Raw genomic sequence first — 23,240 nt, 5'->3', positions numbered from 1 at the left:
GTGTAATTAATCATTGACTCAGTGCTTTGAGGCATCCATCCATTTTAGGTGAGAAGTACAACCGTATACTGGTCGCCAATTGGGCAGTGTATATAGACAAACATTCACCATCACATTCACACCTATGGATAAGTCTTGCATGAACATAACATGCATTGTTTTTTGTTTTTTTAAAGGGGAAGGGAATTGGAGTATCTGAGGAAAACCCACGCTAGCATGCCGAGAACATGCAAACGCTACACATGAACCCTTGAGCCCAGATTTGAACCAAGGACCTCTCGACTGAAGCAGAAAAGCAAACCACTACCTCACCGTGCTGCTGCTTTGATGCAATTGAAAAAAATAATGAAATGCAGTAACGGCTGGCCCGGTGTGACAGTGGTTAGTGTGTTGGCCTTACAGTGCAGAGGTCGTGGGTTCGATCCCGGCTACAGCCTTCCAGTGTGGAGTTTGCATGTTTTCTCCGGGTACTCCGGTTTCCTCCCACATTCTAAAAACATGCATGGCAGGCTGATTGAACACTCTAAATTGTCCCTAGGTGTGAGTGTGAGCGCGGCTGGTTGTTCGTCTCTTGTGTGCCCTGCGATTGGCTGGCAACCGGTTCAGTGTGTCCCCCGCCTACTTCCCCAAGACAGCTGGGATAGGCTCCAGCACCCTCTGCGACCCTTGTGAGGATAAAGCGGATCGGAAAACGGATGGATGGATGGAAATGCAGTAACGGCTGTGAAGGCACATGCACTGTTGATTCAGTCTGAACTAGTTCGCATTTGGAAGAATAACATTATGTTAGCTGTGCACGTTAGCTACATCCAAGCTAATTCATGCGATGAAGTGGTAATTCTAAAAAATATGCATTTAAGTGATATTTGGAAAAGCAAGTGCCTCACATGAGTTGGATTTGGCTAGACATTTGCCCCGATTAATCCAAGTGCTTGGTTAAAATTAAGCCTTCTCATATGCATCATGCAAATAAAATGAAAACGACATGCATTCTATTGCAAAATACTAAGAGACTTGAGATATCTGGCTTCACTGTAATATTTCCCTGTCTCGCTTTGTCAAAGAAGTACATACCCAAAGCCCCGACACATGCGTGCAGCGACGGTCTCTTCCTACACAGTTGGCGCTCCCCCAACATGCGTGCAAGGTTAAAACCATTCTCGCCATCTATCACACATTCTCTTCTGCCGTATCCAGAACCAGAGGCAGAGCGGAAGCAACTCTCCTTTCTTCTTTCTTTCTATCTTCAATCCGCCCACTCCCTTTCACCCGCGCTCGGCGCTGTTGAGACACGTTGTCCTCTTCTCGCCAGTCCGCCTTCCTCTCCCTTTATCCCTCCCTCTTTTCCCGCAAAGCATTTTTTAATGAATCGCATCCAATCGCTTGTATTATTTATTTTTAGTTGCCTTTTTCCCCTCCCTCCTGTGGATTCCAGTCCTTAATCTCATGCAATCGGCTTGGCTGGCGCATAATGCGGAATGAGCAGGAGAAGGGAGACACAGAGAGGAAGGGGGAAGAGTGAAATACAAGACTCTTCTAATTACTAGCTGTACCATTGCCACAACGTGTGTATGTGTGCGTGTGTGTGTGTGTGTGTGTGTGTGTGTGAGAAAGGGTTGAAAGTTGGTGTAATTAAACATTCTCTATGAATAAAGCAACGTGACCGCAATGACTGTATTCGAGTGACTCCCTCTCACACACATGCATGCACACAGACATGTTCATACAAGCCATTACATCAACCTACAACCACTTTACAGCATCCAAAGGCATTACTCGTTATCATTATTTGCAAGGTTCATGCAAGGTGCAAAGAACTATAGTGGTAGAGACAAACGCAAGTAATATAATTGCTCGTAGGAAAAAGGAAGGCTAAAATGAATACCAAAATCTCTTTGCTTTTCCTCCATGTGTCCTAGTTTGTGCCTGTTTGCTCGCTTCCTCTTTTCGCACCCTCCCACACAAAATTCTGCCCACCATCTCATCTCAGGCGCGCTTTTGTGCGTTTGCATCAAGAGTATGGGCATTGGACTGAATGGCTTTGGTTATAAGTGAAGAATGTTATTTTTGACAGTCGTTTTGAAAGGAAAAAAAAGCAGCAGGGCGCACGAGTGATTAGCACTTGTGTCTCTCAGTCGTCAGGTTCTACGTTCGGCTCTGGCCTTCCTGTGCGGCGTTATCATGTTCTCCCCTGTGCTTTGCGGGTGTTACCTAAGGTTCCTTCCATGCTTGAAAACATGCTTGTTTAATTGAAGAATCCAAATCATGTGTGAATGTGAGTGTGGATGTTTGTTTGTCTATATGAGGGGTCACGAACCTTTTTGAAGCTGAACCGTATGGTTTGTAGAGGGCTACCAATGTGAAACACACTTAAGAACAAATTTGCTCGAATTCCGTTACTCATGTTGTTATATGCCATTACTTTCACTGGTCAACAATTTCTTTTCAATTATTTTTTTTAAAATCTGAGATCCAAGTAAACGTTTCCAGGTTTGTTTGTTTTTTTTGCGCTAATTCTGAATCTGGCCTTGTTTTTCCTCAGTTCATTAAGTTTTCACAATAATAGGTTCATATACAGGCAGCCCGGTAGTCCAGTGGTTAGCACGTCGGCTTCGCAGTGCAGAGGTACCGGGTTCGATTCCAGCTCCGGCCTCCCTGTGTGGAGTTTGCATGTTCTCCCCGGGCCTGCGTGGGTTTTCTCCGGGTGCGCCGGTTTCCTCCCACATTCCAAAAACATGCGTAGCAGGCTGAGTGCGAATGGTTGTTCGTTTCTGTGTGCCCTGCGATTGGCTGGCGACCGATTCAGGGTGTCCACCCCCTACTGCCCGAAGACAGCTGGGATAGGCTCCAGCACCCCCGCGACCCTAGTGAGGATCAAGCGGCTCGGAAGATGAATGAATGAATGAAAGGTTCATATACTAATCTATGTATTTAAGGATTGAGGGGTAGGGTTCAGCAACAGGTGGATCTTTTTTTCTGAAAGTTCATAGCTATATATTAAAACACAAATCTATAATGCGCAGCTTTCATAGGTAAAAAACATGAAAGTTAAAAAAAAAGGGGGGGGGGTCAGCGTCTAAAATACGAGTAGGGACACAGAGCCATCTCTGATTAAAATGTTAGCCACTGTTTATTATACCCATCCCTCGTCAAACTACTCACAGCAGACATTTTACAACAGCAGAATGATAAACACGTACACGTGCACTTTACTTACCTCCGCGGGCCGCCCTCTTCGTACGGGGGAATGATGACCACTTTGACCGTGACCGATGTCCTGAGCAGGTCAATCATTTGCTCGTGAGTCAGCGTCACGGCGGCAACCTTGCATATCTCCACCAGGCGGCTGCCCTGCCTCAGGCCCGCCTGCCAGGCAAACCCGTACTCCTCCACCTGCATGGCAACACACAACACCACTTCAGGTTAAATCAAAAGCATGTGCAGACCCTTGACAGGTGAACATGGCTGCTCACAGTACCTCAGCCACGGTGCCGTCCAAGCGCACGTGAAAGCCCAACTGGCCCAGTCCGTTTCTTCTCAGTGTCATATCCACCGTCTCGCATCCCACAGTTAGTGACTAAAAACAAGATGAAGCATGCACATTTGGAAATCCTGAAAAGTAACATGGCATTTGAAAGACATGGTATTTTTCCTTTTAATACCGAGATACTTTTGAATACACATTTTTCCACCACGTAAACAGGCTCTCCGTAGTCATGATCAGCCACAGGATCCAACATGTTATTTGCTTCTTCAGCAAAGATTGACCTGTTCTGTTTATTTTCTGTTGGATTAGGACTCTATCTAGGGAATCTCAATTTCTGGCCATTTAATTCATCAAATGTCACAGGGATTATCGTAATATGGAAATGGACCCTAATCAGAGCCCGAGGGTAATTGCGCAACTCCCCAGTTATGTGATCACACGGCGTGCTATTAAGTCTTTTTATATAATTGCTTGATTCATGTTAATTAGTTACACTATATGGATTTAACCGTGCTGGTATGGGGATATTATTAGCGTTAATCTTTTTACATACTTTTATATCCATTCAAGGCTTCTGTTGTTTATTGATGAGTTACTTTATATGCCTATATCAAAGGCTGATTAGCTTTAATAATCAATTCTGGGACACTGTTCAACCTTGAATTAGTTTTAATTTCAATACATACACAAGACAAATGCATGATGATAATTTTCCATGTTAAGGTCGAAATGGCATTACTTCAGGGGCTTTCAATTCTAGTGGATCCACTGCTGTTTCACATTACTTGTGCATTGTTTCATTTATAAAACCCATTACCAGTATTCTTATTCTTATTATTAGTAAGGGTCCATAAGTGTAAATGTACATGATTGTTTATATGTGCCCTGCGATTGGGTCTACCCTGCCTCTTGCAGTCAGCCGAGATAGGCTCCAGCTCCAGCTTCATCCCACACTCCAAAAACAGGCATGCTAGTTTCAGGAGGACAAGCGCTACACAAAATGAATGGATGGTTATAATTCGAGCATGTCTGTACTAGCTTTTGAAGTTGTAAAAGAATTATAGTGGAATATAATGGAAGTCACACACACAATTATAATATATCTATCCTGGCCAACTTGGGTTTTCTTCTGACTTCAAAACAGACAATGGAAATGATTCATTTTCATTTTGGTCCAATTCCAAACTGTTACTACTTCAGGTGTTTTCGATGTTGGAAGTTTGACTTTAATTGTGCCCTATCTTTATTGTGCATTAATAACAGTTGGATGAAAACCCTGCTGTATTATTAATCCTCTTGAGCATCAATATGCAAAACCAACAGTGCATTTTAATTAAATTTTTTCAATGTATACTTTATTTTTTCCCCAATACTTAATTTTGTTATTCATTATGTCCCCCTTATCCCCACCCCCACCACAATCATTCTGCTCTGACAAGAACATGCGGTAACAAGATTCATTAGGACAATCTGTGAGAACAATTAAGAAACACTGCCTGTAATTTTATCGATGCTTAAAGCAATATTCCTCACCTTCAACCGCTGCACCATTTCCCTGATATCCTGTGCGCTGCCCTCAAGCACCCGCACGGCAATATGGTCACCTCTGCCATAGAATATCTTCAAAGACAAGCGCTCAGCAGTCCAGCCGATCACGTCGGCGCAGAAGCAGTTGAAAACCACTTCTTTGGTGGAGCAGTCCACCAGGAGGATATATTCTGCGGAAAAGCCCAGGGCGCAGCGGAGCTCAGCACCACCACCGCTGAAGTCCTGGGCCAGGACCCTCCAGGCGACGGCCCCCGCGGCCCCCAGCTCGGCCGCGTCTCGTGCTTTCGAGCGTTCGCGTTTTTTTGACGCCAAGGAAATGAGGTTGTTCAGTTTGCCGGCGGAGTCCATGGGGGTGCTGCTGATGTAATTCTCTGCCAAGTCGCGCAGGTATTCCTGCCTCGTCCGCGTTGCCATGGTGTGGAACTTTTCAGACTTGTGCGCCGCATTTTCCGCGTTGATGATTTTGGCAAGCAAGAAGTTCCGAAAAGTGTTAGAGTCACGGAACGTGACGCTGCTTGGGATGGCTGGACCAAAAGGAGGCACGTCCTTCATTCTTGTCACAGCAACACTGAGGAAGACAAAGGTAGAAAGGTCAAGATTTGAATATCATACTATTAAATTTTGGCATCTGTTCTTTACGACGCTGCGACACGAATAATTGCAGAGTGCTGGATACTTGCTTTTGATTTCACAGACCAAATTGGGGGGGGATATGTGTGTGTGTGTGTGTAATAATCTTAGTGATATTGTGAACTCTCCCGCATTGGGAATTTTCCAAAGAGCATGTCTCAATGATCTTTTGATTAATTGTGCGGATGGGGGTGCGAGAGCAGCAGACAATGGTCCAAACATGATCAATTTATTTTGTTTGGATTTGTGTGTTAAATTGAATTTCAGTTAAATACATACATGCGGTATTTATTTGAAGTTGTTGGTTGTCTGTAATGTTTGTTGACTGACTGAATTTGAGTCCATTTCAAATAAAAATATGATAATATGATACAAAACGTTTACCTGTAGCAAGTGTTTTCCGAACAGGGATTGTTTACACGAACAATGACAAAAACGTGCTGGAAGTGTGAGCGGATATTCTGAGGGGTGAATGGCAACGCTCCGGGCTCCTGAAAGATGATGGTGACGATGTCATTCCCAATATGCCTCTTTCGTAGGAGCTAAGGAGAAGGCAGGAGATTAAATATGAATAACATGGCACAAAAATGTCAAGTATTTACACAGCAAACTTCAGAAGGAGGAAGCAAGTCTTAAAAGGGAACTTGGAGATGGGTGCTGCCATCCCCTCATAACCGCTCTTTATGGAATTAGTTTTTTCCCCACTTTCTGTGAGGACTACTTGTGTCTAGCTGTGTGTGGCTGTGACATGGGACGGCATCCAGGCCGTGTCTGTGTTGGTGGTGCTGCCAATGCTGATGTAAGTAAAAGTAGAAATTATATCATGCAGCCTCCTGTTTGGCTACAAATACACAGACACACAAGCACCTTTTCCGCAATAATAATAACATAGTTTTTGCCATTTTTACCCCTTTTACATATTTGTATTTTTTTAGGATTTTGAAGGATGATGACATTTGCTATTTTTATGAATAAGATTTAATCAGATTTCCTTTCAGTTTTACAATCTCAGATGGCCATTATATGTAGTATCGATATTATTATTTTTTCTCTACTGTTTCAAATAGCATCTCTTCAGCCACCGGTGATCATTTTAACATGTTATATGCTACCACCTAGAGGTCTGAATAAGGAATGTGACCATGCTACTACACTGTGGAAGCCTCTGGATGGAGATATTGTGTCATTTATTCAAGTAGAGGACCTGCTGTCGAAACAAACAAACAAAAAATAAAGGTTAACGTTTGTATACACCTAAAATATGACCTATGACACCTGTTTAAGCTTCTCCTAAATCATTAAACAAATAAACACACAATTGTTTTTCTAATGAAAGAAGTATAAATAATGGATGAAAATATCTGGAATTTGTGGTTAATTATTTACTTTTTTATGAGTGAATTCAGTTTATAAATTCACCACCATCCGTCAATAATTGTTCACGTATTTCAAACTTGAAATTATTATTAGCTGTGAAAAAAATAATCAAAGAGCAGTCCATAATAATGTACTTTTGTAAGACATTAAGTCAGTAAACAAATCACTTCTCCACAATGCTCAGGTAGACTACCATCGTCCATTTTTAAGCTCATTTGCCTGCCCCATGTGAGCCGGACATGCAAACATTATGTAAATTATCAAAAATAGCCACACAGTGATTGTTTTTACACTCGCAGGCCAAGCCACATGTCTTGACATGACAGACTAAAAGTTGGTTTGTCACAAAAGACAACACTACGTAACAAGTCCTGGCTGGACCAAGATAAAGAACTTTCATGGGATGAAGGGTTGTGAGCTTGTCACACATCATAAAAACAATGACGAATGAAGATTTGTTAGTTGGTTTTGGCAGCTGCAAACCCCTTTTATCTTGACACTGGGGCACTATGACTCTTACCTGCTGTGGGTTGTTGGGCATGTATGGCAGCATGGTGGATATGTGGAACATTACTTCATAGCCCTGGTAGGTGGTGTACAGGGAGTGGGTACCTGTTGAGTCAGCTGCAGTAACAAGGAAGCAGTGTCAATTTCACATAAAATGAATGTGTGTTGCCCAAGGAAGGCATGAAGGCAATATTACTCATGTTCAAGTCCAAGGAATTTCTTCTGGGTACTCACTCTTTGTGTCGAGCTGCGCAGCGTACTTGTTGAAACCTTTGAGGAGCACCTGCTCGCCCAACAGCTCCAGGAAGGCAGAGAAGGCACGTGACGCCTCCTCGTTGTTGTACATCTCCTCCTCGGTGCTCTGGCCCGCACGGCACAGCAGAACACCCACCTTGTGCTTCTGACTTAACTAGCAAGACACACAGATGATGTTAACTCTGGTGCAGCAAAGCAAACAAACCAAAGCATAAAATTATTGTTTCTATATTATTTACATTCAGATCTCTTGAAGGTTTATTCTTGTAAATAAAGGAGCAGTTGTTTAAATGCACTTGTAATTCATCTTCAATTAAATCAAGGCGAGATGCTTTGATTTGATATACAGTCAGGCACAAAAACACCACACCCTTTAAAGCCTGTCAGTTCAGCTCATATAATGTATTTTCGACTTGAATTACATTGTAAACGTTTGACACAAAATGACTATGAATACCATATAGTTCCTTTCAGTTGCACTTTGGAACATTAGTAGAAGTCACATTTTCAGTATTTTAGAGTTGACTAACCCCTTGCTCATCGAGTTTAAGGAGTTGCTCCGTGACTTTAGGCGTGCTGACTGCAAGTCTCAAGCAAGAGACGCTGAGTTCGGGGACCACCTGCTCCAAGACCTCCTTGAGGGGCAGGCCGCGTACCGTGCCGTGCCTCCCTGTTGACGCCACCCCATCCTCTAAGATGGACCCTCGCAGTGTCACCAGCTGTGTGCAAATGGAAGCGTACAGGAAATGACACCACATACTTTCAGATGTTCTTATCACACTTGGCAGGAAAACCTCCAGGGACAAGGGAAAAGGACATTATTACATTCTTCTCATTTCTGGTCCGCAGATTATTAAACTAGAAACAATTTCATACTGAACAACAAAATTTGAGTGCTTGGGAAACAAACTGAGAAAAATATCAACTATCCATCCATCCATTTTCAGAACCACCTTTAATCAAATTAATTAAAAAATCTATTATTCTGAGTTCAACATGGTAGGATGATGGTAACATTAAAAAATGTGAATACTCAGTTCACTGAAGACTGTAAATTGTCCATTGGTGTGAATGTGAGTGTGAATCTGTGTTTTTCTATTCATTTTAATTGATTTATTTAAAAAAAAAGTGCAGTGAATGCTGGTTGAGAAATCTAGACAATCAAATTTTAACTTGAGTGTATGGTTATAGCATTCACATGTATTTGTGGTGTTTTGTCCGCTGCATGCACTCCATACACAAATCTGCACACTAAGTGACCAGTTTAAATTGAGGGCTCGGTGATAAAGTGCTGCCTCCATGACTGAAAATATAATAAATGCTGTATTTATGTTGGGGCTAAGCAAGTATCCGGCCTATAGCTTGGCCCCTATTTGTCACTGATGCAAAAGCTGAAGTCCTTCAGATGGGCTTGGGTGAGCATTGGCTCACTTACATGTGACAGCCGCTCAAAAAGAGGCTCCAAACGAATGGTGACACAGACTTGATTCTAGCGGTATTTTGACAAAGACGTAACATTGTTGAAACATTTAGTTCAAACATTTAAATTGTGAAATAAGTGTATATGACTCCTTCAATTCCACAAAGTCACCATAATTCTTATGGATCAATTATTTACGACCATCCCTACGATGATGCCGGCATACTAAAATGTCGTACTTGGCCCAATCAACGATTCACTTGCATTTTGACGGATTACAGCAACGCCTAGCTGGAACGTGAGCGTGAAGGAAATACTATAATAAGAGGTTATGAAACGGGGGGTGCAATATCGATCCCCTGCGTGTTTTTCATAGAGGGCACGAGCAGGTGCAGCTCAAGGCCCAAGGAGGTAAAAGGACGGATGATTAGTAGCCTGGGAGCTTGAAGTAGGTCCAGTGAATGATGGATGGCCTGACAACTGCTCATAACCCTGTGTGCCTGAAGCAACATTTTTCCTCTCTGTCACACACATATTTGTAGAATGACCATGGAGGGTTTTGTGTGTTGGCGTTTTTTTTTTTTAAATGTCCAGCTGTATTGTGAATTAATATTCCACTCAGTAGCGGGCTGCTACCCCGCGAGGGAAATTGACCTGCTTCAACATATTAAGGTTATGAAAAAAAAACAAAGTTAGATTTCAGTTGAGGGCAGAGTTGCTGCTCCTCAACATACAGTATGCAAAAGCAAGCACATTCTTCAAAAATGTATTAAGGGCTGGCTTACACAGTGCTCTGAAACTTAGCTCTGAGGACTGCATTTATGAATGTTTGAAGGTGGGCGCGGGCAGTGGCGAACAGAGGAAGTCGGCCCACCTTGCTCCGTCAGCGCTGCTGCACCGCGAATTTAATGGAAGACTCAAAGCGGATGGATGTTTCAGAGCAGCTGCGCCTCGAGACAGAAAGAATAAAGTCTGCCATCTATCTCTCTCATTGTATGCGTGTGGGAACAGCAGGCTGAGCAACCACTGCAGCTCTGTGTACTTTAGATGGTGAAGCAGCACCATTGTTGTTGCACAGCTAAGGTGATGAGGCCAGGCAGCCATGTAATCCAGCTAAAAACAACAACGGCGGCCACACCGACAAAACGCTGTTTGATGGCTTCACTGCGACACAGTCCGACAAGTGATTTAGAAAACTAACACTGCAAAGGAACACTAATCCTAAAAAAAATATGTAATTGGGTGATTGCTTTTCATATATGTTCATTTACAGCCCAGCTCTTTAATCATCTGTACTCTCCCACGTTGTGCAATGTGTTTTGCTTGCGTGGGGCGAATATTTACTTTTGAATTACAATTGACTATGTGGCAGTGTGTTGGAATCGGCTCTGGGCTTCCTGCGTGGGCTGAATGTGCATGTTCTTCAATGTTTGAAGACACAAAAACAACAAGACAGGCTAAAAACAAAATCACTGTGGAAGAATGATAGTCGCCTCTATTTACTTCTAGGTAAAGGTGGCCAGGAAAGGACTTATTTATTTGGAGTCGCCTGACATAGCAAAAGTGATCGACTGCGTTGAGAAAGGTTGACATTGTGAGATTAGAATATTGCAGCATTCAAACCTAAGGAAAGAAAAAGTCAGCATTCAGCATTCTTTTTTTAAATCTTCCATTTCATTTCGAAGTGTGTTGCAGCAATCTCATCGTTGTTTGGATATTTGTTCACGTTTAATGCACCAATGTCGTTTTTTTCCTGTCTTGAGTTTGAAATGTGCTATGGTGTAAGGCTAGGCCTTACACCACTCAAACACGGTGTTTCCACTAGTACACGGGTTTTGTCGTCATTGTTGAAATATAGAAAATAGAGAGGGACACATACCTCGCTGGTTCTCACGATCAAGCGGTACTGATACTGGTCCTTCAGGTCTTTGGTGTCATCGAGTTTCTCTCTACGGATGCTGATGGCCACGGGGCCCAGCTTTTCATCAGTACCAAAATAGTTTGAGTGTTCTAGTGGAAAACAAATAGATTTGGTGTATTAAAATGATGACAAGAGAACACAATTTATACTCTCAGTAACAGTAAAAACAAGAAGGAACTTTGGTGTTGATCAACGTCAAACTCCACAATTACGGTACCTCCTCCATCCGCTGAAATATTTGTCATAAGGGTTTGGGCAAAAAAAAGCATGGAAAATGTTCACAATTGAAATATCAAAAACTGACTAACTGCATGTGTTGGGCAAACAAATTGAAATAGGCATCGTGTTGGAAAATTCCAACAATATATTTGGATAGAAGTAACAGTTAAAAAATTCCAACGATATCGGATCAAAGTAACGGTTAAAGGTTTTATAACTGTAATTTCCCCATTGCGGGACAAATAAAGGATATAAAGGATATCTTAATCTTATAACCAATTTGACAAAACTTGACAGATGTTCGACATGTGAAATGTGATACTATTTTTGGTGTAAAAATCTGTTTTCCAGTTGGTATCTTGAATTTCGTTGGAAATTCATTGTGTGCACTCTCTCTTGTTCGAGCATTTTCTAAAACACAAAAGGCCTTTTCTTTGTTAGTGAATGTCATTCCTCATCCTGGGAGAAAAGTTCAACATTCAACTTAGATCATTTGAGTGAGACTTTGCTGTTATTCAACAATGAAATTATACCTTCACAAAGACGTAGGAATACTTTGAAAGCGCTTCGGCGGATACAAATTAACTGGTGCGTAGTAACGCTAAACTATTACCATGAGAAATGTGTCACATTTTCTGAGATTTATGCAATTAACAAAAGTTGGACTATGAGGAGTAAACACATCCTTACTTAGCCTTGTAAACCCAGGAAAAGGACAAACGTGCTGCCACAAGACGCTAATTAACATTCTGTGGCTCGTTCCACCAAGTTATCCACACATTTCACAGCATCTTGCACGTCCTACTCTGAAGCTCCCAAGCTAAGCCCCGCTAATGCCGACACCACAGTCAGAGTGGGAGTTGAAAGAGCGATTCCTCAGACGGTCGGTTTGAAACATTACTTGACAAGTGTTCTTCCACAACAACGCTGACAAACAGAAAACCAGGATGGTGAACACATTGCATAAGAGTCAAGTCCGCTTAGCTTCCATGCCATGAAATGTCAGACTTTTGATGGGTTGTCATGACATTCACAAAGGGTACACAGGCATAGGGCAAGACAGCCGAGTCAGAGGAGGAACATATTTTTGGAACGATAACCTTAATACGATTGCACTGCCTGGGGGGAGCTGTCTCGCATAACACGCATACACACGCACACTTACTCGCACAAATGCCCTCACAACAGCATCTGCCACTAATTAGGATGCTGCCAGATGATGTTTGCCGTGGGGTTTGTTTCATACACACCGTCGTCATCCGAGGTGATGACGAGAAGTGTCCGCACGTGCACACATACAATATCTCTGGTCTTGGTCTTACAGGGTGTTCCATAAAATGAGATGCAAAAAAATTACCTCAAAAAACTAAGTTTGACATGAAACTTGGGTTGGTGTTCATTGTTAAGATTGTTTCACTTTTTCGGTTTTCAGAGTGTAGAATGACCGTCAATATCGATGAAAAGGCATTTTGTGTTTTAGAATGTGGCAGTGGCAATTTTGCGGAAATTCAGTTATAAAATAAAAAATATTGTACTTTCAAAGTGGAGGGCAAAAATGAAAACGTTTGGTCATGCTGCAAGCGGTGTGCATCTTGAAGAAATTTTGTGACTAAAACCTATATTTAGTCGACTATTTGGTTGGAATTTTCATAAATACATATTTTATTTTTAAACAAGAAGTGTTTTTACAGCAATTTCATTAGGACAGTAATTCCCAACCACTGACATGGCACAGTATTGTTGGTCGAGAAGTGCTCTGAGATAAGAGTTTAATTTGCTCTACACAAAGGATAAAGAATAAATGCCCGCATCGTCTATATTGACGTGTGTTGCGCCACAGTTTGTGTTCAAATGAATATAATGCCTGCAGGGTTATAACACCGTGACACAGACGTTTTTTGTTAGCTTGTCTTTTGCATTGGTTGTCAGTATTACGCTAAATGGACTTGCAGGCAAAAAGGTGTTTAGCTTGTTTTAAATAGACGAGGTGTCATTCAGTTTTCTGTTCACCTTGACAATAAACTTCAACTGGGAGAGGAATTAAAAAGCTTGAGCCTCTTAGCTGAAGAATTATTAACGGCTCAATTGCCGCTTGTTGTGAAGCAAGTTAACTGCCACCATGCCATAACTGGATACATTTTTGCTCACATTTTAAGGGCAAAAGGTGTAGCCACTCATAAAACTCACAAATCAGGTCACTGTATCTCAAGGCACTACTATGAAGTAATTATTTATTAATTTCCTGCCAGTATATCAGCTTTGTATTCAACTAGACACAGATTTTACACCAAGTAAAATTTTGAATCAATTCAGAGGAGATCATCAGTATCTCACTATTATTTGTATCAATTGGTAGAGATGTGCATGAGATTTTTGTACTGTAAACTATGTGCCTTGGCTCAATAAATGTTGGGAAACATTAGCATAGGACATGTGAGACAGATATTCATATTTAAATGATGTCTTGTTTTTTTTTTTTGGAACAGCCATTATTTGCACTGATCAACAAATGAAGTTTCAATGTTACAGTCACAAGTAATCGTTTTATTAAAAGTGGTGGTGTATATGATCTTGAAGTTTGCCAATCGTCTGGTGGTGAATTGATGTGTTTAAAAAAAAGACATCTGGGAGAGCTGCCAGCTTGGCTCACTTTGCAGTTCTTAAGCCCAGCTGCATATTAACTGTCACACGATGAGCTGGTGCGGCTGTCAGTGGTGAAACACTGGCAGAACAAAACCGTATCAATGGCGTCAAATTTCACAGGTACATCTAAAAACGATTTGCAGTGTTTTGTGATTGCAGCCCCTCAATGCATTTTTGTTGGACTTACCTTTCCCATGGAAATAGTCTCGGTAGTACCTAGCCCCAAGGTCTACGTGCTCTATGCTGTACTCCTTAAGTCTCTCCAGTCTCGTGACCTGCAGTTCAATCGGCATCTCCACAATGGAAACACTGGCATTACTCCTCCTCAACCAACCCCTCACTCCATCTCCTCCTCCTCGCTCTGCCGATGAGCTGAGGAAGCTTACGTTACGTTCCCCATGGCCCCCTGTCTCATTGAGGAAGTGCGGGCAGCTGAGGAGCAGCGGGCTTGTGCCGTGCGCACCGGGGGGGACGTCCGTGGGTTCCATAACCATAGAGGGTTTGGTTGTGCTATGGTCGAGGCCCATAGTTAAGTCCTCAATGCTGGCATAGACAGGTTCATTACCGCTCAGATGCAACGACCTGGACGCAGAAAGAGACACTGAGGCAGCGGATGCCCCAGTAGCCGTGTTCCTCCTCTGGGTCACGTAGCTACGCTGAGCTGCGGCCTCGTGGAGGTCAAACAAGATGCTCTGTGCATCGTAGTGGACAAAGCTCTTTGGGCACACCCAAGCTTTATAAGGGACATCAGATGAACTCCGTCCCCCCTCTTCACTCGTCTCTCCTTTACCGCCATCCTGCTCCGTTCGATTAGCGCTCCGAAGCTTCCTGAACAACGACGAGGTCCCCAGTGAAGATTCTGTGCCGCCGCTTTTCTTCCTGACCCGCTCACCTCCCTCCTTCCTTCGCTCGTCGCCGCCCAGTGTGGAAGCGGGCGAAGGCGTGCCGGTTGGTTGGGAGTCCGTCGTACGTAGTAGCTCTTTGAGGCGCGAGGGCGCTGAGCTGCGCTGGTCGGGCCTCTCCTGGTGGAACTGGGTGAGCATGTCGAAAAAGCTCTGCTCGGGGATCCCTTGGATGTCGATGGAGGAGGTGCTGCCGTACTCTCTGAACAAGGTCCCCATCGCTCCTGTGCCACGGATATCCACCTTTGAGTGGAAATGAGAGAATAATTTGTTGTTAAAATAATCAACTTAAGAATGTATCAATTTTCTAGACTGTCATCTTGAAGTTTGCGTGTGAGCAGGGAATGTTCCCAGCTGACTTTAATCAAGAGGTTGGGCACCTATGGACAATTTAAGAGACTTCAATTCACCTAATGTGCATGTTTTGTGGAAGGGGAGGGGGCAAGAGTCGACTGAGAAAACCGAAAAAGCATGCAGGAAGGCGGCAGCAGATATTCCAACCAATTAGTATTGAATTTTTAACTCCGTTGCAGAAGTTTCAAGCTCAAGGCGCGGTGGCCATATCTCACCAGCGACATAATTTTACGTGACTTGCCAAGGTGAATTATGTGCATCGACTTTGCACTTCTTGCTAAAATACCAACATTTCAAATGTACCGGTACTTAACTTTAAAAACATTGACATATTGCAAGTATTTGTCATAGTGGTTTATCGGTTTGCTAAGCCGTGTTGAAAAGACATATGTGATATGAGGCAATCATACATTTATTTGGGTGGATGGCCATAACAGCCCCTCTGAAGGCTGTGGGAAAAAAAGTCTGACAATCCTGCCCTATAGGTTTTGTGCTTGAAAGTTCAACTTAAAATAAGTAGCCTAAACTGGGGCACGGTGATGAATGACTTGATTCTTACTGGAGTTGACCAATTCACCAATTTTATCGATTAATTCAAGTTTATTTGACAGACTGGTATTAAAAAAATGTGATGGAAAATAAGTCAGAAGTCACATGGAGAGATTCCAAGATACTGGGCATTAATGGTTCATTCAGTAGGTCAAACTTCTACCTTGTACCATCCACAATTCCATTTTCCATTGTTTTATGTATATGCCATTATAAGAATAAATTAGGCCTGGAATCCACATAAATAATTGAAAGGATCATCAATTCCAAAAAGATTAAGTTGACTTAGTTGATTTAGTTAACTTGAGAGTTCCGTTTTTATACACGTGTGGACTAAAAGGACATTTTATTAAGAGGAAGGAACTCATTTTAAACAAAATTATAAACTTCTTTTAGATATAATGTCTTTGTCATTTGCTTTTTCTGTAGGACGGGAGGCGAGGTGGTTAGAGCGTAAAAAGCAGTCTCACCTCGTTCTCATCTTGCTCACTCAGTGTCACCTCACTGTTGGAGCGTTGCCTCAGCGGGGGCAAGACGCGAAGGTTTAAGGATGAACCTCTCTCAGTGACAAATGCTCCGCCTCGGAACTCCACATCTTTGGACCAACGGCGCGGCAACCGGGCCACCCCGCCTCGAACCAACCGAACGTCGGACGCCAGCGCCGATGACGACACCGACGTGGAGCAGTCATCGCCAGTGTGATGGCTGCTCAATTGCCCATTTTCAAGCAGCGACTCTCTGGACTGGGATCGACGCGGGGGCCACTCTGAGATCCGAGCGCGGACCCCCATTTTGGGTACAGAGACCCGTAGCTGTATGGCCTCCATATGGACCGGGTGGCCATTGGGCGTGTGATGATACGGCACATGCTGAGGCGGTCCGCCTTCACCACCCACGTCCAGAAGGTCTGAGGAGGTACAGGTCACTCCTCTGTCTCTGTAGCTGTTCATGGCGCCCAAGGGAGCTCAGGGCAAGATGGAGGCCAGGTGGGTATGGAGCTGGCATCCCATGTCAGGAGGGATGCAAGAAACAGACAGGAAGGGGCACCTCACACACTGTGCTCTCTGCGCTACAGCCTCCAGCGTCCACAATCATCACTCTTGTTCCACGGGGCTCACTTCACTGATCCATGATGGACCAGCCCTCTTCCTCCTCCTCAGAGTGTTTCAAGTCCAATAAAGATCTGAACAAGGAAAAACAAGCAGAACGTCAGAATTCACAAGTTTAATTCACTCTGAGTGCAACCCAGCATAGGTTTTGTGCCCTAAACTCTTTTCGGTTCAATTCTGAAAAGAGACGGCAAGTGAAAGACAGGCAGGATAGTAAAGGTACAGTGATATGACAGAGGATTTCTTCCGTCGAGACTAAGCTCCTGGAAGCTGACACGGCAAGTTATTATCATTCACACTGTGCACTCAAGTGCACGAGCGCGCACAGATAAACATTCACATACCCTACAGGCACCGCCTCTCACAGCTTGACTGCGGAACGAAAGCACCGTACCGCCCGGTTGATATCAGAAGCTCATTTCCACATCGAGAGCATCCAAAAACAGTCGAGCGGCATGTAGTTGTGACTAAGCATTAGTCTGTGAAAATCTGGAGGTGTTAAGACTGAGGTGAGAGGTGCGTGTCCTGTTGTTTATTGGTTTAGTGGCAGGCTACTTCCAGACTTATATGTCCTCAGTAGAGTTAACATCTCTGCATAGCAGTTTACTGCGCGACTACACAAGTGTGAGCACCTTCCATTCCGCTGGTGATATGTCCATTGATACAAAATCTTATAATTCAAGCAACCCACCTTTTCATTACTGTTTGTATTGAAAAAGGGTGTCGCATGAACTTACAACGGGGGTAAAAATGAACAAGGGTCTACTTACCGGTTTTTGTAATTTGACAGCGTTCTGAGAATCTCGTGGTTATTGTAAGCTCCAACTAGTGTCGACGTAAAGGTCGCTTAGTACAGTAACGGTGAGCTTTGTGTTTTTATCAAGGACATGAAAGAGTTTTGATCTGCTCCTCGGTGAACAACGCACTTTATGAGTCGACAGTGAAGTCCAATTTCTTGTCCCATGACAGCTTTACTCATAAACACAGAAGCACACTGTGAACAAAAGTCATTTATAGATGGAAAATGTGTCCTATAGGCAAGCAAATGCTAGAGGCTCCAACTCTGATCACGCTTTCTGCTCATCCAGAGAGCAGTCCTGTGATCCAGTATCAGGCACAATCCCAGATTATCCTGACGCAGCTGCAGGCACCTCAGAATGGCTTCTTTATACGGAGGGACAAACAGAGTGGCAACGGGGGTGAGTGTGGTCTGATCTTTACCAATGACCGCTGTCACGGGAGTATGAAGCACACCGCTAATGAGAGAGGAGTGCACCTGACTGCCTGCCTGCCAGTTACTTTGACATGCTCAGTTAATACGGTATACACTATAACCAGTCTAGTCTATAAATTGATTATCTTTGCTGTCCAATGATTATTTTGAACAGGGATTAAAGTACAAAAGATTTTTCCCGGATTCCCAAAACATCCGTGCATTGCTTCTAATTGAGAAAGCGCCATCGGCCATTGGAAGTCATAATTTAAATAAATAAAAAGTCAATAAATCCTTGTTCGACATGACAAAATTTAAATTCATTACAGTACACAGTGTTGACTGCTAACATTTCTCATGCTTAAAAACCCTAATAATGGTCATTTGCTGGTGTATTTGTATGAAACGCTGATGGAATCTGGAAATAGGCAGTTGCCATGGGAAGTCTAATGACATGCTGTGTTCAATGTGACATATTACAACCAATCAACCAAGGCAAAAAGGGAAATCAGATTTGGGCCAAACTTGAGCACATGCAAGATGAAGCCCATTCATTCGATTTAATGAATGGCATCCAGTAATTAGGAAAGTGCCTCCCTTATGCCTTTGACATAAGCACATGAACAGCATGGCTGGGAATCACACTGGTCAGTTGTGAGGAATAAAGAGAATGAATAGGGTGGGGGTTGGGGGGACAGATGTTTGCCCTTGCTGCATGTGCTCGGAATGTCGATCCTGCACCTGGCCAGATCTGAGATAAGTGCAATCATTGATCATAATTGAATCAATTAATCGTTGAGTATGAGTGAGCGTTTTTGGCCAAATGTAATTTGATTCCCTCTTAGTGATGGAGAAGATGAGCACATAAACCGATATGCTTTATATTTCAGTCTTCAATGACTTACAAAAATGATCAAATGAAACATGCAGAGGCTTAAATGACAATGCAAGATCCAGCAACTGGTTTCAAGAACAGATGGCGGCGCAGGTGATTTGACAGGAGGAGATTATGTGACAAATGACAATACGGTGTTGTCGGACAGCCTGGCGACTGCGCATCAAACATTCATGCCAACTTAGCTTCTGGTAGAGTACACTGGAAGAGATGCATTTCAAACTTGACATTCTACATGAGGCCGCAGCTATTGAATATTTTGGGAATTCAGTAATCTACCAATCCCATTAATTATTGTGATCAAAACTGATTGTTGACAATAAAGTCTACATGAGGTGCAACCCCCCTCCCCCAAACTTGTGGTCACTCATAATCTACTGAGTGTGTGTGGCTTTAAAAGGCAGGGACCTGCCCTGGTGAGTGAGGCGGGTGTCAACGAATGAGAGCAGAGAGTAACTGGTCGAATTGTATCCATCGACAGCTCATGAATGAATGAATGAATGCACTTGTTACCTGCTTTGTTTTCTTACCATTTCTTTAGTAAAGTGAGTGAAAGTGCACCGGCGGCTGTGTATCCTTGACCACTTGCGGGAGGCATTAAAATATGTACTAAGTATCAATGATAGGCTATATTAAATTACCTTTTTATTTTGGCGATCGCTGACATGCTGTTGTGGTACACATTGCACGTCTTCATCTTCCTTGTGTGAAAGGGCCCCAAACTCACAAACCAACTTCTACATGGACCAACGCATGTGACTGCAATAAAATTAGTCCATGTGGAAAAATGAATTATCCATGCAAAGCTGCAAGGCAGATGTTTTGCATGATCTTATTTGTAATCAAACAATTGGATCATCATTGCAATGGGAGGGGGAATGAGACATGCTGACAATAATGGAGGAGGACCAGACGCCTGTATTCTACATCTTGGGTCAGAAGCCTCATTTTACGTGTATCTGAGTACAAACTATGGGCAGCAGAGAAACAGCCTGCAACAGCAAAGTGGAGACTAATAGTCTGGCCGAGAACTAAAACCACACTTGTCAGTCAGAGGGTATTCATTACATATGGTAAAACCATTGAATTTCTTTCATTCAAGAACAGTCATAGTCACACTGACCCAGGTCTGTATGCAAATCCAGGTGGTGCCTTGAGATACGAGCCGCAGTTCAACTGTTTTTTTGCTTTAACTTGCAAGCGCCGACTCGAGATCCGAATGTTGTATGGTGCCAGTGCTTCAACAATATGTGTACAGTTCTTCCAAAAAGATGATTCTCTCTGTCATTCCCAGTTCAAATCTACTGTCAGACTAAACATAAAATTAAGAGCATCACACTTTGTCTGTTTAGGACAAAATAGCTTCACGCTAATGCTAAATAATATCTATGGTGCTGTGCTTTAGCCCTTTAAACAATGGAATGAACACAAGTGGTGCAGTAACACATGGTGACAGACAATATACAGGCCCTAACAAAAGTATTCCAACGGAAAGGCCAAGTCCTTTGTTTCCGTTTTGAAAAGTGTGTGGCTTAAGACAAAAGGCCCTGAGTTTTAAACACATTCATTCATTCATTCATCTTCCGAGCCGCTTGATCCTCTCTAGGGTCGCGGCGGGTGCTGGAGCCTATCCCAGCTGTCTTCGGGCAGTAGGCGGGGGACACCCTGAATCGGTTGCCCTGAATTCGTAACTTTTTTCTCACATTCATCTTTTGATCTGCAACCCAAATGGCTTCAGTAAGGTGACCACCTAAACAAAAGTGCCAGCGGCAGGCATTGCACGTGCGTCGTAAAACATGTCAGTCTCACACACACACACGTCATGAAATGGACTTCGAATACAAATATTGAGCCATAGATATGGACTGCTAAATGTGGGAGGGAAAGGCTTTTTTTGCACACAATATGCATACCCAATCTTATTTGACTATTATACTACAGTACTGAAATAGGGTCTAAGTCAAGGAGACTGTGCATCATGTTTCGAATATGAGGTGAGGGTCAGAGAACAGACAGGGAAGGACATTCACAATACAAGTAGGGCAAAAACTAGAAAGAAAGAGGGGGTCAACAGACATATCCTGAGGGGGAGGCCCATCAAATACACTTTCAATCAATACTGATCAATTTGGGGCTCACTCAACCCAGTGTAGCATGCTTAATAACAGTGTCTTGTGTAGCTCAAGGAGAGAGAGCTAAAGGGGTCAGTGATTGTGTGAGCATCCCTGTCGCAAAGCAGCTGCCCATTAGCAAGCGCTGTCGGTAAATGAAAACTCAGCATGATCAACACAATGGTCCAATTGCTAACATATCCCATAATCAATGCATGAACAGATTAGAGAATGAATTAGACATTCAAGTTCATCACGGCTCTCGAAAAAGACGACACACCAGGATACAAAAAAAAAAAACAATCCGCCCCCACAAAAAAAAAACCTAAGGCATGTCGGGCTGTCACTATCAATATTTTTTAATGGATTATCATCAAATAATCAGATAAAAGTTTATTTTGCAGTAAAGTGGATTATAATAGATTTCTTCCCGATTACTGTTTATTAACCAATTAATGCTGTTTATTTGTTATTGTTGGTGACTTTATAAAGAACAACAATGAAGCAACATCACACTGATTCTGTGACTGGTTTGGTTATTGTTTTCCAAAGTAAATGGATTTGATTAAACAGAAAGATGGTCCGTCTGCTTTCAGGAGGACTACACAAATCAGAGAATAATTACTTTTGAGCGGCTGAAATCAGATGATTTGGGCAATTTTGAGGTCAACAATGGCTCGATCATTAAAATAGTTGTCTCTTAATTTCGGAATTGATTACTGGATTCATTTTGACAAGCATGTTGAGATGAATTTGGCGGGAAACGCAGGTAGCTTCAAAATTGAGGGTCATTTCTGTCGTGTGATGAAATCAAAGAGGGTAACCTCTTGTGTGAATTCACATCTCTGTGACAGGCCTCTCACAGGCAGGCAGAAGGGAAACCACATATACAACCTCATCTACATTAATCCTTTCAAATAAAAGCCCAAAGCCATGAAAATACAGGAAACAAACAAAATCAACAATCTCTATTACCATATCAATTTTCGAGGAACAATTAAAACACTTCCAAACAGACCTCATGCTTGTGTACTTCCTCTGACAAAACTAAGCACCTCCTCGTGTTTCCAGTGTGTTTAGAAAATGCCACATTTTCTGAAGTTTTTAACATTTTGTCTCCAAAACGCCATTGATGTGTCAAATAAATGAATGGCCAATACAATACAGTTTTAATCAGCTTTAGCATTAAAAAATACACATTTAAAAAACAAACAAAAAAAAAACGTGATGGGTAAACACCCCGAATTCTACTCCAAGGACACACATCGAGTAGAGGCCCTCACAGCATGCAGATGAAACGATGACCTAAAACCTAAGCATGAATCATCGCAGTCCGGAAGCGCTGTTTGTTTATTGGTATGAGAATGTGGCTGCTACTGCTGAGGTGTGTCTAAATAAAACCTGCACTCATTTTTTGGGAGGGTGGGGGGGACTATATGCCAAGCAACATTTGTCTAAAAGGGTCAAATAACAACAATAGAGTCAGAGCCAAGTAATCTCTACTGCGTACACATTTCACAGGATTAATGTGATGGAGAGAACGAGTGCGAAGGCGCCTGCGTCTTCACAAGGAAGGCATGCCAGTTATGAATTAGATGAGATTAGGCTAACCACTCTTATGAGTATTCTTCTGCAGTGTGTGCGTATGTGTGTGGTGTATGAAGATAAAAGCATCTTGATTTCCTGCATTGGGGGGAAAACAGTTATGGTTCGATGTAAAGCATCAGCGTGAGGTTGTTATGCTGTAATAGTGTTTCTAAAAGGGAGGGCAGTCTCATTCCCAATCCCAACATTTTCATCTCTTTCAACATCCTTTTCCCGGCCCCTCCGCTGCAGCCATTGTCAATGCAGGTTGATCTGTAAATGGTAGATACAAAGGCTCGTTTGCTTCCTCCAAGTCGTGTAAGTGAATGGCACGCGGCTCTGCTCCCCGCAGGGGTGAGCTCCATTAAATTGAAATGAGGATGGAAAGAGATGAGTGTCCTCCGAGTAGAAACGCATATGCAAACCCAAACTGCATCTAATCAGATGGCTCGCCTTTGATTACATCTAAAGTCAAACGTCAGTGAAACCAGTGGAAGATGAAAAGTGTCATGATAA

The 23,240-nt window shown here is 42.8% G+C and overlaps 1 protein-coding gene and 1 long non-coding RNA gene across 3 annotated transcripts in view; one reads left to right on the top strand and one right to left on the bottom strand.

The window, feature by feature from the left end:
- Nucleotides 1-23,240, top strand: part of LOC127609428 (uncharacterized) — a 353,255-nt gene that overhangs the window by 254,860 nt on the left and 75,155 nt on the right. The gene's annotated exons all lie outside the window — the stretch shown is intronic.
- The window catches only part of sipa1l3 (signal-induced proliferation-associated 1 like 3), a 57,446-nt gene that overhangs the window by 9,096 nt on the left and 25,110 nt on the right, over nucleotides 1-23,240 (bottom strand). For both annotated transcript variants that reach the window (XM_052079162.1, XM_052079163.1), the window contains exons 2-11: nucleotides 16,283-16,995; nucleotides 14,195-15,152; nucleotides 11,104-11,234; nucleotides 8,335-8,523; nucleotides 7,784-7,958; nucleotides 7,563-7,666; nucleotides 6,050-6,207; nucleotides 5,021-5,603; nucleotides 3,479-3,577; nucleotides 3,218-3,393 (exon numbers count right to left, since the gene is read on the bottom strand). In XM_052079162.1, the coding sequence (XP_051935122.1) occupies nucleotides 3,218-3,393; nucleotides 3,479-3,577; nucleotides 5,021-5,603; nucleotides 6,050-6,207; nucleotides 7,563-7,666; nucleotides 7,784-7,958; nucleotides 8,335-8,523; nucleotides 11,104-11,234; nucleotides 14,195-15,152; nucleotides 16,283-16,762 (3,053 nt within the window). In that variant the 5' untranslated portion in view covers nucleotides 16,763-16,995. The remainder of the gene's footprint in view (nucleotides 1-3,217; nucleotides 3,394-3,478; nucleotides 3,578-5,020; nucleotides 5,604-6,049; nucleotides 6,208-7,562; nucleotides 7,667-7,783; nucleotides 7,959-8,334; nucleotides 8,524-11,103; nucleotides 11,235-14,194; nucleotides 15,153-16,282; nucleotides 16,996-23,240) is intronic.

Source organism: Hippocampus zosterae, chromosome 10 (assembly GCF_025434085.1).
Source record: "Hippocampus zosterae strain Florida chromosome 10, ASM2543408v3, whole genome shotgun sequence".
Classification (NCBI taxonomy): Eukaryota; Metazoa; Chordata; class Actinopteri; order Syngnathiformes; family Syngnathidae; genus Hippocampus; species Hippocampus zosterae.
Note: the sequence above shows the minus strand (reverse complement) of the source record. Positions and strands in the feature narration are given on the sequence as shown.